At 42.7% G+C, this 17,590-nt stretch overlaps 1 protein-coding gene across 1 annotated transcript in view; it reads right to left on the bottom strand.

Moving 5' to 3' along the window:
* Positions 1–17,590, bottom strand: part of AFF1 (ALF transcription elongation factor 1) — a 167,984-nt gene that overhangs the window by 76,485 nt on the left and 73,909 nt on the right. The window contains 2 exon segments of the mRNA XM_058547459.1: positions 7,954–8,877; positions 9,491–9,611. Of these exon segments, the coding sequence (XP_058403442.1) occupies positions 7,954–8,877; positions 9,491–9,611 (1,045 nt within the window).

Raw genomic sequence — 17,590 nt, 5'->3', positions numbered from 1 at the left:
ATCTCATGAGCATTGGTCACCTCCACCCAAACAGTCAAAATCAAAACCACTAACTCAATCAACAGGACTCCCCTTGGAATATTTGGTTTTCTGTCCCTAAAGATTATCAGTTGGCTCAAAATAAAACACAATTAATCTAGAGAAGATTTGGGTGACTAATATGACTCGGGTGGCGACGTGAGAGCCTGGGAGAGCGCATAGCCTGGAAAGATTCTAGAGTCCAATGTCTACGTCTTGGCAGAGGCACAACATGAGGGACCCAGGGGGGATCCGATAACCCTCCGCAAACATCTCAAGCGTGAAAACAACACAGAGCAACAGGAATGTCTTATCCTGGTACCAAATGTACTTCTGGCACTTTGAGAGGGAAAAGCAAGAAAAACATACACAGAAAACAACTCCAGTTAATACCATCCAAAAAGATTTTCAAGATTCCACTATAAGCTTTCTTTTCTTGGGCTATTATAAGCAACTCTATTCTTTGCACTAACTCATTTCTAGCAATTTTAGAGCTTTTCAAAAATATTTTGCCTATATTATTTAAAATGTTTCCTTCAGAGTTTGAGGTGTTTCTTCAAACTCAAAAAATTGCCAGGATCAGGAAATTAAAGGTGGCAGCTTCTTCTGAGCTCTAGGTGGTAAAACCGAAAATCTGACTTTTCACCAAAATTCTCCAGTTTGTAAATTCTGGCACAAAGGAAAAGAAAAAGAAAACACATCACACAGGCAAAACAAAATTGTGTGCAGGCCATAGCTAGCCCTCAGCCTGGCTGTCTGCAGCTTCTGCTCTAAAACTTCTGTCAGTCACTTGCTACTATTTTTTAACTTCTATATTTAGATATTTTAGGGTCTGAAATTTAGCCAGCCTCTAAACAGATACGGTTACTTACTATTCATTATTTCTCATAGAATGGAAGTGTCCTGCTCCAGACACCCAGCATCAGCAGGGAATTGTGTACACAGATAACCTTCTTGCTTTGCTGTCATTTTCCTAACAGACATTTAAGTCATATCGGTCTGCCCACTGTGACTGAGCGCTAGCTCATAGAAACTAAATTTAAATTGTCAATTAGAGTTACTGCAATAAAAAACATTTTTAGAAAACCAAGGAAAGCTAGAAAGTATCAGAATTTTACTTTCCCCACGAGCTTGAAAATGTTGGGGGCACAAGAAAGGAAAACATGAGTTGTGGAGGAAGAGAAGAGTGTAGTCTGGGGGATCCCCACTCCTGTGTTTCTTCCTGAGGCTACTTCTTCTCATATCCTACTCAGGACAAAAAACCCCATCAATCCAGAATGATCCATTTGCCTGAGGCCCACATGGGAGACATTGCAACCACTGGGCAGGGGGCCCCCTTCTCTCACTCCCTGTGGCCTGCTATCAGCTCTTCTGGAATGGTTTAAATTTCCAGGCTCTAGAACAAACCTCATGAGAATCACAGATACAGCTTCTTGAGCCCACCTATATACCTGCCCAATCAATCTCCTAGAGTGAGGCCTAGGAATTTTTACTTTTAACAACTTGTATTTTTAACAGGCTTTCCCAGGTGATTCTGATGTGCAGCCAAGATTCAGAATGAACGCAAAAATTCCCTTTGATCTACAGTGCTGGGCTTATAACCCAAGAGGACTTGTTGTAATGGTCTCTGTACATCATAGCGCATAAGCCACTGGCGCATATTGTTCCCTCTGCCTGGATTATTGATGCTGCTTAACTCCCAATACATCTGCTATGGTCTGAACATTTATGTGTCCCCCAAATTCATGCTGAAATCCTAACCTCCAAAGGCGATGATAGTAAGAGGTGGGGCCTTTGGGAGATGCTTAAATCATAACGGTAGAGCCCCCATGAATGGGATTAGAGTCTCATAAGAGAAGTTCCAGAGAGATTCCCAGCCCCTTCCACCACGTGAGGACACAGAAAGGTGCCAAGTGGGAACCAGAGAGGGGGTTCTCACGAGAATGTGACCATGCTAGTGCCTGGATCTTGGACTTCTAGCCTCCAGAACTATGAGAAATAAATTTCTGTTGTTTATAAGCTACCCAGTCTGTAGTATTTTGTTATAGCAGCCTGAACGGACTAAGACAACCTCTCATTTTCATCACTTCTACTCACCGTTCAGGTCTCACTCAAATAGTACTTCCTCAGGGAATTCTTCTCCAAGCTCTGTCATTCTAAGTCACAATCCCCCTTTATGGATCTTATAATAGTCTATAGATTTCTTTACAGCACTTGCCAAAGTTTTACACGTTGATCTGAGTGGTTATCATTATCTAACAAGAAAGTTAAGGTTCAAGAAGAATCATCTGGTTTTGCCTACCACTGAATCCCCATCCCCAGCATGAGACCTGGCGGCACAGCAGATACTCAAGATATTTTAGTTAAAAGTTGCAAATTGATGATGTATATGGGGGAGAGGGAGCTTCTTAACTATATGCCGAGTGGTGCATCAGCAGGATACACACCACTGACGCACTGAAAGTTAACTGCCTGAAGGATTAGATCATTTCATAATAGGGAACTTCCTCTTTTCAAGGTTTAAGATAATAAGAGCTAAATATGGAAGTAGGAAAGATTGTTTGCATACATGAACGCAAAGTGAATCACTATCACACAGGTTTCCACTGTGGATTAATTCACTCTGTTAGGCTGGCAGTTTACTGAACATGGAAGGCTCAATTTAAGACTTGCTATGAGTCAAAGAGGTCCAACAATGAATTCACAGCTGCAGGTGACACTTCGGTCTTGGAAATTGAGCGGAAGGATTTGGTAACAGAAAACATTCCTAAACAGTGTCATGAGAGGCCACAAGGAAGAGAGCAAGGCTTCACGGAAATCAGAGACCATCAGGACTCAAAGCGAGATTTATCTGGAGCAGAATGGAGTGGGACCATAGGAGACAGAATTGGTGGCAAATGAAATTGATAGTAAATTCTGCTAAGTTCCAGGGAGTTATTTGGGATGTAAATTAGGATAATTGTACCATTTACATGTACACTTCAAACCCTAAGTGAAAAAAGAAATAGAAAACTGTAATTTCCAATAATCTATAAGCAGATTCTCAAATTTCCAGGATGATCTTCAATTTTTGCTTCTGAAGATCCAGCAGGTCCTCATTTCTTTCCACCCACTGCCCCTTGCCACAGGTAAAGCTGAGCTAGGAAGGGCCTGATTCAGGGCCTTCTCAGGTACATCTGACTTGTCTCAAAGCTTTAAATACCTATCATATATGCAAACACATCCCAAATTTGTTATTTCCAGTCTTAACATTTTCTCTAAGCTGATCTGCTATTTATGACTGCCAATTTGTTGTACCTACCTGGATATATAACAGTATCTAAAAATTAATATACGATCTATCCAGAGCTGTTGGTTTTCCCTCCAAACCTGTTCTACCCAGGTCAACTCCATCTTAGGAGCTGGTATCATCCCACCATCCCTACCTTTCAAACAAAAAAAAACCTACGATGGGGCCGGCCAGGTGGCATAGTGGTTAAGTTCACACACTCCGCTTCGGTGGCACGGGGTTTGTGGGTTCAGATTCTGGGTGTGGACGTAAGCACCGCTCATCAAGCCATGCTGTGGCAGGCGTCCCACATATTAAATAAAGGAAGATGGGCACAGATGTTAGCCCAGGGCCAATCTTCCTCAGCAAAAAGAAGAGGATTGGCAACAGATGTTAGCTCAGGGCCAATCTTCCTCAAAAAAAAAAAAAGAAAGAAAAAACCTCCAAGCCTTCTTGATGCCTCACTTTCCCTCACCTCAGGCCCACTCCCATCCCCAATCAATCACAAAGCTCTATCAGTTCCCCGCCAAATATATCCAGAATTTGTCCATTCTCACTATGTCCACTGCTACTATCCTACTCCAAGCCAGCATCATTTCTCACCCCCTAACTTGTCTTCCTGCTTCTACCCTTGCCCCTCTCCAAGCCATTCTCCACTCAGAAGCCAGAATAATCTTTTTCAAAAAAGGAAAGAGAGATATCACTCCCCTACCCAAAATCCTCCAATGGTCTCCATTCATGACAACAAGCAAAAATAGAAAGATCACAGAGCTGGGAGTTCTAGCTCTGGCTCTGCTACTAACTATAAATTTCAGCAGATTTAAGTGACTTCACCCTCCTAGGCCTTACTTGCAAAATGAAAGGGCTGTATGTTTAGCTTTAAAATTCTAATTGTCTAACTCCAGTATACAATTTGATATACCCACCTTGGCTTATTCCAATTCTCCCTTTCAATAGAACGCCTATTTCATGAAGTGTGTATCTGAGCACCCCACTTGTCCCCCGGGGTCCATGCTCATGAACACGCACAGAGATGCCATGGTTTCTCACTCTCGTTTCTGATCTTGAGGCAGAAAAGCAGGATGTAAAACAATCTTAACCTTCCATTTGGGCAGGTCCATCTCTGGACAACTCTATGGCTGGAAAGCACCCATATGAGATCACCAAGTCCTGGCTGCAGCCTCAGATGGATCAGGTCAAGCTGCTATACATCTCCCAGTTGACGCAGTACTAAAACTGACCCGCCCAGACAAAACAGCGTGCAGATTTTTGTGGTTCAGCCCTCTACTCAGTCAGAATATTGAGGTTTTGATAAATTTTTTTCCTCTAGAATTTCAGAAAAGACTAAGTTTTAACTGTGAAAACGAACTTTTCCCAGAAAAGAATATCATTTTTTAGGAGAACCAACTAAAATATACAAACCAAGTATTTCCCACAAAGGGAAAGGACAGAAAGCAGTGCAAGGAAGCCACACTTAATGTGGCTTGAGGATGAAGGCACAGCAAACAGAGAAGATGACTTTCCCATTTTGGCTCATTTTTTTTGTGTGTGTGAGGAAGATCAGCCCTGAGCTAACATCCGTGCTAATCCTCCTCTTTTTGCTGAGGAAGACTGGCTCTGAGCTAACATCTATTGCCAATCCTCCTCTTTTTTTTTCCCCAAAGCCCCAGTAGATAGTTGTATGTCATAGTTGCACATCCTTCTAGTTGCTGTATGTGGGATGCAGCCTCAGCATGGCCGGAGAAGCGGTGCGTAGGTGCGCGCCCGGGATCCGAACCTGGGACGCCAGTAGCGGAGCAGCGCGCGCACTCAACCGCTAAGCCACGGGGCCGGCCCTTGGCTCATTTCTCAAAATACAGTTTTATGGAAGCAGTGGGGAAGGGGGAGCAATGAAAAAAACCACAAAACCCTCACACTCAGAAAGCCAGAAAACCTCCTGACTTGCCTTAGGCCAAATTGAGCAAATAAAGGAAAACCACTTAGCTACCCCCAACCCCCTTCTCGCAGCTCTACCAACAGCCAACTTCCTCTTCTTCCCCTCTCTATCCTTCTGCCCCAACTCCACAAATAGCCCAGGATATTGCTAACATTCTGGTTCTATATTCAGTTTACCTGCTCTGGGGTTAACACGCTGCTTTTTCTGTCCCCCATCTCTACACTTTCCTTGGATTCCCCAGAATATTAAGATTTGAGATTTTAAATTCAATCGACATTTTTTTTTTAAAAAACCATTTTATTGGATGTGTGAACAGAAAATTAGTAAGTCTATAACATGTGCAATCTTAGTTAAAAGAGCTAAATCAAATCCAAAACCTAGCCAGAGTGCACCAATATCCCTGCTTCCCAGATTCACTCCCCACTTCGTTCCAAGCTCTTAGCTCCTAATTCCCCCTCTCACGGGTCGCCCTGATCCCTCCATCTGCCTGACCCCTCAGTTGCACCCTCCCACTCCCACTGCCCAGGGGCTCCAAAGCAGTCGGTACAGCAGCATGAGAGCCCTGAGCAGAGACCAGAGGGAGCCACCATATTAAGAGGAGTGCTGACTGCAAACACAGGCCAAAGATGAAAAGCTTACATCCACTCAATTGTTTATAGATGTGTTTGTGCCAAGAAAACCCCATCCTCCAATCACCAAACTTACAGAAGACTTTGTTCATTTCAAATGTCCACTCAGAAAATATGCGAGGGCCACCTAACATAGTCTGCTGTTTGAAAGATACATTACCTCTGAGGAGCTTTAAGACCTTGGAGAAATCTCAACTCCGCTTATCTTTTTTCACCAAGAAAGCAAAAAGTTAACCAGGATTCTCTCCCCTAAAAGGTCTGAATTTACATAGATTCACTGTACTAAGGCTGACACTTAAAACTTGCTCTGAGCACAGAGTAGCAGACAGGTGGCACTCAACTGTTCTCTGTTTCATGTGTGGAATCTGATCTCCACACTAGACTGTCACCTCTCCTGGGGCAGGACCAATACTTCTTTGGCATCCCACCCTGCACTTAAGCACATGATTGGGCATTTGGTAGACAAGGCAAATATTTACTAATTTGTCTGAAAATTGTTTTAAAGCAATTTTTAGTTGTTTGGTTTTATTTTTTTATTTTTGTTTATTTTTTCCCCCAAAGCCCCAGTAGATAGTAGTTTTACTTTTTAAAGAAAGAATGTTAAATTTTCCCCTTATCTGTTTTTTTAAACTAGGAAAACAAACCAGACCCTATTTGATAAATAAAGCAAAGAAAATCCCATTTAAGGTTAACGCCTTAATTATAAGGCAGGCTGACTAAACATTTTGAGGAGGGAGGATCTCATTTTATTCCTCTGGGCCTTCGTTCTGCTCCCCACCCCTACCTCCCACCACAGTATAAAAAGTTCAATCAATGGCTCATTGCAGTGAATCTTCATAACTTGGGATTAAAGGTAAGAGTTCTGCCATCTTGGTCATTCCCGCCATTTGCTTGACGCGCCCTTTCTCCTTTTCCCTCAGCCTCCAAACAAGTCACATTCTGAAGACATCCAGAGACACTCAAGCTCAACAACAGCTGACCGTGGACAGAACCCTAACCTCTTCTAAACCAAAAGCTGACACCACAAAGGAACAGATTCTCCTCCTTAAAGATAAGAGATCCTGGAGTCTGCTTCCAGCTAAGGATCCTGGAGTCTGTTTTTTTAACGTTAAGGAATTCTACCTTCCAGCACTATGTAAGACTGCTATCTGGGTGCACACAAAAGTCTCTGAGCAATGGATATGCAAATTAGAATGTTTATACAATAGATGTAACTAAACCACACACTTTACCTGAACAGAAAGCTTTAAAAATTCATTTCAAACATTTCATTTTGCACTACTACTCTGAATTCTGGAGTAACTGGTGCTAATCTAGAATTTCAGTGTTAGGATGTGCGCTCTGATTCTCCTCATTCAAATACATGCTGCCATTTATCAACGGAGCAGAAAAATGAATTTTTTCTTTGTTTAAAAAGATACAGTATTTTGGTTATTTGAAAAAGCCATAGTTGAATAACATTCTATATTATATTTGTGATTCACTCTCAAATAAGATGTCACCACATCCCCACTCTTCTTTTTCAGGTGGTAAATAAAAAATATTAGAACAGAACTTTAGTTTCAAAGTTTTTTACAATTTACAGGCAACAAACCTTTAAAAATTAATACTTTGCCCTCAACATTTTGACCTCTTGTTTTTACTTCTTTATGGTTTGAATCTCAGGGGCTGAGGAAGTATTAACCAAACAAATTTTTTCTTTACAATGTTAAAGAAGCCAGTGTTCCCCAAAACAAAAACAAACCAAGACAGCTCATGACAGAAATGTTCTCTACCTTGATTGGGTTGTGAGTTATACAGATGTATACATTTTTCAAAACACAGCAAACCGTACTCTTACAATCACTCTACATTTCACTGTATGTAAATTATGGCTCAATAAAAAGATTTCTTTTTAAATCTTTCTGCAAATCACATTTCAGTGTCTGTCGTCAGCAATCCATCTCAGACCTAAGTTTTCTGTGGGTCAACAAAATCCTAAAGTCAAAAAGGAATCGCCTTATCCAAAACTCACTGACATCCCTCCCCATCCATTCTCTAGAAATTTCCATCTCAAATCCTTCTTCACACTGGAATTGCCCTAGATATGAAATTCCACTCACCTCAACTGACTGAGAAGGCATTTTCAGCTTGGTGAGCTTGGCTCTGGCAGGCACTTTTAAGTCTGTTTTTTCAAAGGTGTGTTGCCGATAGTCCTCTGGCAATGGTTTCAGTTCAGGAGACTCACTAGGAGCCTGATCTTGACCATCCATGGGCCGGACATAAGCCGTGGGCTTCTGCTGCATTGCAATGCTTTTTGAGGGGAGGGAGGGTGGGGGAAAAGTCTGAGAAGGTGGCTGGGGAGGGGCTACCCCAAGGCTGGCAACTGCCACTAAACTGTCTTGAGGGGTGTCTTTATCATGGACCTTTACCGCTAGGTCCTTGGGAGATTTGGCGGGGCAGTAGCCTTTATTGTTATTGCTACTGCTGTGAACCTTGTTGCTTTCTTGCGTCCTGGGAAGAGCTTGCTGGTTGGAATGTATAGGTGACAAAGGGGGCACTGGAGAAGGCAAAGAGGAGAGTAAGGGAGAAAGCTCCCTCCCTGGAGCTGAGTCTGCCACTGAAGCACAGCGGTCTCCATCAGCTCTGCGGTCACCTTTTTTGTGATGAGTAGAGCCGTAGCCCTCCTGACCAAGGCGATCTTGGGTCAGGTGCTGGCTGTCTGGTGGGCCATAGTTTTTGACGTGGACACTTGGCATTGGTTCCATTCTTGGCTGCGCCATCTTTGGATTGTGACTAATGTTACCAACAGGAAGTGGTCCAGAGGCAGGAGTGTTAATAGGCTGGTGGTGGACACTAGTGTGGAAGGAGTGGGATGGAATGCTGCTCCCCTTCTCAGGAAATAAAGGATATCTCGGTTTTCCCAATCTATTTTCAGAAGCATCCAAGCGATGAGGATGGGACTTGGTACTAAGGAACTCCTTTACTTCTTCATAGTTTCCCAACATGTTCTGTATTCGACTGGATAGCTCATCACCTTTTTCTGTCTGAAAAAAGGAAAATAAGGCAGTAGAATTAGATACTGAAAAAAAAAAAAAGTCTAAGGAAAACCACCATTTAATAAACCATGTTACATAATACCATTAAAAAAGAAACACCTGAATTTAATGTGTGAAATAGAATTTAATGTGCAATTTAAACTCAATTCCCCTAGGGCCGGCCCCTTGGCTTAGCAGTTAAGCGCGCACACTCCACTGCTGGCGGCCCGGGTTCGGATCCCAGGCGCGCACTGACGGACTGCTTCTCCGGCCATGCTAAGGCCACATCCCACATACAGCAACTAGAAGAATGTGCAGCTATGACATACAACTATCTACTGGGGCTTTGGGGGGAAAAAAATAAAATTAAATTAAACTCAATTCCCCTGTTGAGAATTCTGTCATGGACAAATATTACTAAATACAGGAGACTGACATTACAAAAGAAAACCACAAACTTTGGTAATTTTGACTAGGTTTAGAGAATTTTCATATTTTGTTTTCAAAAACAATCTCTAGGATAAGTTGTCTTATTTTTACAATTGTGACCCTTGTTCCAACTCACTTTCATCACAGAGTTAAACATGGTGATAAATCAGACTTGCTAGTATACAATAAATACCTTGTAGGGCTCTCCAAAAAGGGGAATCTTTTCAGGAAACGCCTCTTTCTCTTGGTGAGCTTCCTGGTTGCGTCTTTCCTTCTCTCTAATTCGAAGCAGGTTTCTGTCTTCATTGTACAAGCTGTTTCAGATGCCACAAAAGAACAAAAGCAATAAAATGTACTGGTATCCAAATTTTGCTGTGGATATGTGCATGTGTGAGGGAGGCAAGGAAAAGCCAAGAAGCAGTGTTGACAAGGGAGATGATTTAAAGAAAGCCTAAGCTCCTCAACCCACTCCTAGATTAAGGTCTCAGTCAACAGGCTGTGACCCTCCAGCCTCAGGTCCCGGCTCCGGAAACCTAAGCATTCACTCTGGGCTAGTGCCTTCATGGCGCAGGACAGGCTCCAAACGGAACGGTCTTTTATAGGCAGTGGTGGAACTGAGACAAGATTAATGGTATTTTTACTTTCAGCTTGCAAAATATGGGGTAGAGGTGGAAGCTTTTCATCTGAAGGAGTCAGCAGGATGTGAACTTTAAAAAGGCTGTTTTCCTGGATCACTGTTGTACATTTTGGAAGATTAAAATCAAAAGGCTTATTTCATAATTAAAAGATTACCAGGCACCCAAAACAGCACTTACTTTATTCTCAGTCTACTGTACTGGGAGTGTCTCGGCATGTAAACCCGAAAAGACAATTTTTGTTTCTCATTTCAAATGTCAAGGATGGGAAAATCCAATTTTAGATAGCTCTACCTACTGAGAAGTCTCATAATCTGATGGTCCTATTCAAACCACATAAAAATGCATCCTAAATCATCAGCCCTGGCACCGACGGGGTTAAAATGCATTCCTGACAAACAAATCACAGAGATGGAAGCCAAAGAGAGGAGTTTTAGCTAGCATACAACTTAAAAGTGGGCTTGCCTCAGGTCTGCAATACAGGCCACGCTCCCAACTCCTACACGTGATATATAAGAGTAATGAAAATAAGAACTATAAAAAGACTTTTGTCCTCATAGACTTGCTTCTAAGGTATCTACTGAATCTTTTCCCCCTCAATGTTATTTGTTTTTTGTGGGTGTGTGAGGAAGATCAGCCCTGAGCTAACATCCACGCTAATCCTCCTCTTTTTGCTGAGGAAGACCAGCTCTGAGCTAACATCTATTGCCAATCCTCTTCCTTTTTTTCCCCAAAGCCCCAGTAGATAGTTGTATGTCATAGTTGCACATCCTTCTAGTTGCTGTATGTGGGACGCGGCCTCAGCATGCCCAGAGAAGCGGTGTGTTGGTGCACGCCCAGGATCCGAACCCAGGCCCACCAGTAGCGGAGCGTGCACTTAACCGCTAAGCCACGGGGCCGGCCCTCTCAATGTTATTTGAATAAAAAGAAAAACATTCAATCGTCTTGCCAGGACTATATGTACCTTTAGAAATTCTAGTCCTGATGTCAGACACTCTCTCCAACCCCTTTCCTGGCCTCTCTGCTCTCTCATGACTTCTCTTATTTCCTCTGACAAGAGCCTACTTACCGGTCTCCCTGCCTCCCCTGTATCTTGTCCCTCTAATTTAGCCTTCCCATGGAAAGAAATCCAATCTAAGGCTCTGGTTCTCATGTCACTACCCATATTTTAAAATAACAAGCGTTTGATGGCTCTTTACTGCTGCAGAATAAACCCCAAATCCTTGCTTTGGCATTAAAATTCCCCCATAATCTGGTGCAGATCTACTCTAGAAATTATCCCACCGTCTCCCTGCAGGCCTGCCACACGCATGCTACTTTACAGTCACGTACATTCCCCAAACATACCCTGTAAAGGGCAGCCTCTTGCTCTAATCCCCAGCCTAGAACCCCCTTTTAGTGAAAGATACCCAATTTTTCCAGGCCCAGCTTACCTATGAAGTATGATTCTCCTGCAAACCACCCTCTATATTCCAGTCATACCAGACTACTCCCCGCTCCTCAGCAATATCCTGGACTTTGATGTTTTCACTCTAATCACACAAATTTCCTCTGCCTCTCTTTCAACCACACACCCCCACCCCAATTTTCAGTCACCAGCAAATCTCTGCAGTGATTCCAGTGTCACCCACTCTAAAGGCTTCCTCAAAGCCACAAAGTGCGTGCTGACTTAACTTACTGACTGGTTCTCCCTCCTTCTCCCTTTCCCCCAGAACGTGAACTCCATCATAATAGAACCTCTCATATTCATCTCTCTCCTGGTGCTAAAGCATGGTACTTTGCACAGAAGCTAATCATTAAATATTTTTAAATTAAAAAACATCTACTAAGCTTATAGTATATATTTTTAAACTTACTTGTAATTTTTTTTAAAAAATTAACTCTGGAAGACATATGCAAAAACCATTTAAAAAATTAACCATTCAAAAAATGACCTTCTGCTATTTCCATAGGCTTTCAATCTAATGGTAGTGGGGAGGCGAGGCTACCTGGTTGAATTCACTAGGACGTGGGAAAGAATTACCTGCTTAGACCATCGCATCAAAAACTCTTCCTGATGATAGATATCTCAGTATCAGATTTTAAGTGAACAATTTATGTTAGTCAACACACCGAAAAGTTGAGGAAAAAAACTAACCCAGGAACTGGCTATGGAGTCGTCTTTAATATTGCACACGTTTCGGACAGTTAGATTGCCTTCTGGTTGACAGTAGCACGATGGACTTGATGACCACTCAAGAATTCTTTTCAATTATTTTAGGATTTTGGTAATTAATTTCTCTTGTTGGCTCAAAAAAAAAAAAATCACATAACATTAACATACAACCATGGGAGCCAAGTAAGAGAGTTGATCAGGAACTAACTACTTTTCTCCTTCAAACTTGCTTTACAGCCACTTTGTCTGTAGGGAGAGGTGGGGCATGCAACCCCTCCTCTGAGCAACTCGAACTCCCAAGCTCCTCTTTTCCAGAGCCTCCTGGTACATGCACCCGCACCTCACCTCACAGAGGGAAGGCGGTTCCCAAGGGCACTCCCTGGCTCTTCTCGCCAGGAAGGAAGCTCTCCCTTTTCTGATTCCTCTAGTTACAACAGTGGAGGCCCTGTATCTTCATTTGCTTTCAGTGATGTTCACAGCCTTTGGCTCAGCTTTATAAGGCAGAGTTCTGCCCACTTCTGAGTAATTGCTACCTTTGTCTCAGAAAAGGGAACCCCAAATAGCAAGATTCTTAGTCCCGGATTGAAAAGTGAAGGGTGTGAGAGGCAGCCTCTCAGCTCTCAGGCAGCTGGGGGTCCTCACTTCATGTCCTTGTCAACTCCACCCACGTCTTTAAGAAAAGCCACTCTGGTTTAAAATGACTGAAGTATTTCCAAATCGGTCAGCACAGCCTTACTTCAGCATCTGTTAGGTTTTACCTTGCTTCGAGATTTTCATTCCAAAATAATAGAAACTGCTACAGAAATAAGAACAGAATTTTACTAAATTCCTAATGCTGGCTTATCGCTATGTGATTCAAAAATCAAGGTGCCTCCCATGGGGAGGAAATCCTATTAAATTAAGGATTCTGGTTAATTAAGGTCTTACTTCATTAGTTCAAAAAAATTTTTTTAAATCCACACCAAGATTTTATTGGCAGACATATGTTACTAACTTTGAGACAAACTTCGAACATATTTTTTTCTTATTCACCATCACCCTTCAACTGAACAATCAAAAAATAGTGAGGTGAGGAAAGACATCATGACATCATGTATGTCACTGGTAGGATGAGTTTTATGAGGTCTAGACTTTGAAACTCACCCACGCTGTCTGTTGGCAACTCCCTCTTGGGTCTCACACACCAAAGCTCCTGGGCCAGGTAGAGAAAGGCAGAAAAGAAAGGAAGTGACAGGTCCTCGGTTCCCAGTACTACACAGGGAGGCTGTGAGCCCTCATTCATCTGAATTGTTTATCTTCTTGCAACTAACAGGGTTTTGCCAGCCGTACTGGGTAGCTTTCTGGTTTATCTGGCTTTTACTTACTTCAAGTTTGCAATGGCTTAAGGAACGGTTTCTTAAAGTTCCTACGCAAATTTTTTCATGAATATTTTCTTTTTCTTGGTTCCACTTGGAAATCAAGGGAAACGTAAATTTAAAAAACATTAACACAATTAGCAGCACGAGTAAACCAATGTTCAGCCTCTTACACATCACTGTTTTTAAACCAAAATGCAGGCAAGAAGAGAGTGGATAGAAGAATTTTCAATGAGGGGATTTTAGTAAATGTCCTACATGATTCACAAACTCTGGAATTACCTTTGAATAATTATAAGTTGACTCCCACTTCATTTAATTAAACGTGGCCTTTTTTTCTCTGGGGTAGAGGGAAAAACGCATTCTCGCTCTCGCAGGATAAGCTCATCCTAACAGCCTGGTCAGACTTTCTCACTGTTCCACAAAGGATCAAGTTACAAGTTCTCCTTCACTGATTTCTACACAGCACTCGCATTAGATAAGACGTTCTCAAAATTCAGTGAGCATCAGAACCACCTGGAGGACTTGTTAAAAACAGATTGCAGAGACCCACCCCCAGAGTTTCTGGTCCATTAGTTCTGATGTGGGGCCTGAGATTTGCATGTTTAACAAGTTTCTAGGTGGTTCTGAGGAGTATTCTTTTTAGGCTGTACGGATCACTTTAGGTTTACCAAAAACAATAGCAATGATGACAGCAGCAGCAGTGGGCCAAGGACTCCTCCACTTGGCATCTGTTATTCAGTCAGCACTGATTTAGGGACATCCCATCAGTCTCCTATTTAATTTTCACAACAATTCTGTGAGAGGGGGATTATTAAACCCATTTTCCAGGTTAAAAAAAAATAAGGCTCAGGGGCCGGCCCGGTGGCGCAAGCGGTCAAGTGCATGCGCTCCGCTGCAGTGGCCCGGGGTTCACCGGTTTGGATCCCGGGCGCGCACCGACGCACCGCTTGGGCAAGCCGTGCTGTGGCAGCGTCCCATATAAAGTGGAGGAAGATGGGCACGGGTGTTAGCCCAGGGCCAGTCTTTCTCAGCAAAAAAAGAGGAGGACTGGCAGATGTTTGCACAGGGCTGATCTTCCTCACAAAAAAATAAAATAAAATAAAATAAGGCGCAGAGATTAACTTGGTAATAAATGGTAGATCTGAAAATTCAAACGCAGGTCTGCCTGGCACCAAAGCTTGTGCTCTGAATCACGGTTCTGCTAGCAAAGCTTTCAGGCTGTGTTAAATAGGGCAGTGACAAAGAAGGCGTACTCAAGTGCGTTAATCTATAATCGCTCATAATTCCTTAGTCTCAAAGAGGTACACATCGACAATTCAGGTTATCCCTGACAGCGGAGAAATCTCAGAGCCATAAAACATATATTTGGTTAAATGTATCCACACAGGTCTGTCCTTGCCTAAGGACCTAACAGAGGGCCCTTTTAGAGCGGATGGCCGACAGCATGAAGTTGTTCTTCAAGTTATAAAAACTGTGCTACAATTCTTATTTTAGAGCCTTTTTAAAATTTACAGATTTGAGGTCATTGACCCCATAGTAATCTCTGGATTCACAAGTCATCTCTAATATGCTATGGGGCTCTTCACATTAATTTCTTTCAAGGACAGGCAGTAAATAAACTTGCACCCAAGTAGCCATTATATGCCCAATATCGGGCTCTGCTCCCATTAACGTCTGGCCAGCTGACCCGGGCCATGTTTCCAGGGCCTCAGTGCCAGCTTTCTGGTCAGCCCTGAGGAGAAAAAACATCAAGTCACATGGTGATTTGAAGCAGCTGACTGCATACAAAAACAAGTCCACGTGCTGCAGTGCCCCTGGGGGGAGGCTGCAAAGTCTGACCACCCGGCAGACATCTGTGAGTTAATTCTCCTAGAAGTTTGCAAAAATATTTTTAGATAGGGAATAATTTCACTTTCAGTAAGCAAGTTCTTGCTTTTGGATCATATACTACTGTCCACCATCTGCAAGGTTCAACACTGACGCATCAAGACGATCTCTGCAGAATGCATCAAACCACCTCCTCCACCGCATTTTTTTTTTAAATTAAGTGAACTAGAAAGACCAACGGGGGAAACCACAGGCTCCAGTTTCCAGCAGACTGTGAGAGAGCAGTGACATGTGAGACTCGCCCTGCAGAACACAAGCCGTTACTGAGGTACACTGCGCCACAGACTTTTTCACCGACAGAGTGCCACCACTCGACAGCACAGCAGCCTGAAGGAAACCTGGAAATCTAAAACATGCCAGGATGCTCTCACTTTGAGAGAGCTGGTGACACTCCTGCGGAATTCAGAGCCGCCCCTTCAGCCCCTGAATGCAGTCACTTAGTCAGCCCCCTGCTGGGGCCTGTCAGGAGGCATGGCTGGATGTGTTAAAACATTGTGATAAAATGAAGAAGTCACAGCTCTGTAAGGATTAGCGCGAGTGATCCCCCTTTTTCTCTGCTCCTTGCACTGAAAAAGGAAAGAGCATAGGTGGAAGGAGGAAAGGCAGTAATAGGAAGGCCCAAGCTGGGCGTGAGATGTGGGACAGCGGGCTGGCTCTGCTCTCATCTGCCTGTAAGCACCTTCTTCCAGGCTGGAGCCCACGGGCCCTGCTGCTAATCTAGGTTAGTCATGCAGGATCACTGAATGCCATTCGGCGCTTCCATGGCAACTCTCAGCCCACGGGGCTCACTCTGCACAGCTGACTACCCATTTATCACCCTTGACTGGTCACTTCACACAGACCTTCCTGTGATAGATGGGACCTACTCTCTCTAGAGCTCACGTTTAAAAGTTTAATTCTCCCTTAGAGGATAGAGTGTACTTTCTCCTGTGTGTTTATCTTCGTAGGCACAGAAAAGATATTTGGCGGGAAAGAAAAGGACAATCCTAAAATCAACAGTGTACGTTAATTCTGCAAAAGAACAAGTCTTTATACTGTTTTAGAAGCACTATGCCCTTCCGATTTGAATATATAAAGGAGAGCACAGAACATAAAAATCACAAGTGAAGTCTGTCCACAGAAGTTGGGCAACCCTGGCTCAGAAAGTGGTGATATACGTGTCACAAAGTCACGGAGGCAAAAGGACAGCAGGCTTGGGTTCCTACTCGTGCGACTTTTTTATTTTGGAAGCCACCTCTATTGACTTCTTAAGGCCATCCTCTGGCCCTTTGTTTCCACGTTCTTCTATTCCTGCAATCTAACATCCAGGAAACGGTTTTTACACATTGGCTTCATGAAAAAATGTCACTATACTTCAAAGCACAAAATTATGTTGGTCATTAAACTATATCACTCATAAATACAATTTAAGCATGAGAAATCAAAGTGGCTCCACGTTTAAAGGCAGAATAAATGCTGCTTCAAGGAATGGAGAATTTTTCCCTCCCCATTTTATGTATATGAAAGAATCCGCAACAGGCTTTCTCAAAATAAAAATCACTCAGCGAAACCTTCCAAGGTTTTCACCCTCAATATCTGCCCCCACCACCTAACATAATAAATATGAAGAAAAAAATCAGAGACTTAATCCTAAAACAAAATCTTTCAATCTGATTTATATAAAAAATAGCCAAGTGAAATGACAAAACAGCATTATGTCCCAGTTGTTTTCCTGGAGGAATTCTTAAGGGATCATCTCAAAGTAACAGCTCTCTCTGCTACTCACTTCTGCTTGCCATAGAACACTCAAGACTCATTATTACACTGAAATAGTTGTATGTGACTCCATTTTGCAAAATTAAATCAATCTGTAAGATACCTTACATACCTGAAAGGCATACTATGACTTTTACATTGAAACAGCCTCTACCTAGGCAAACTTGAATAAAACCTCAGTCTCTTCAGTTCTAATGAGAGACACGTTAATTTACCTTTCAAAATGAATCTGCCAGGTACTTCTGCATGCATGTTAATATGTAGCAAAGGTCTGAAAGGATACACATTGCAAAACTAGCATGAAGGAGCACCAGATTAGGGTGGAGGAGGCAGATGATAGTGTGGTTCAAGGAGCATTTTAACATTCCTTTCACAACAAGAAAATATTCACATTTACGTAGTTAAAAGTTCTGATTAAAAACAAAAGAAATAGCCTCATATACACATAACATCAAGATAGGGGTAAAGAAAGTGAGGTACTGATCGTTTTGGCAATAACTCCC

Source organism: Diceros bicornis, chromosome 8 (assembly GCF_020826845.1).
Source record: "Diceros bicornis minor isolate mBicDic1 chromosome 8, mDicBic1.mat.cur, whole genome shotgun sequence".
In the NCBI taxonomy this organism is placed as follows: Eukaryota; Metazoa; Chordata; class Mammalia; order Perissodactyla; family Rhinocerotidae; genus Diceros; species Diceros bicornis.
The sequence above is the reverse complement of the archived record's forward strand: the minus strand, read 5'-3'. Positions and strand labels throughout refer to the sequence as shown.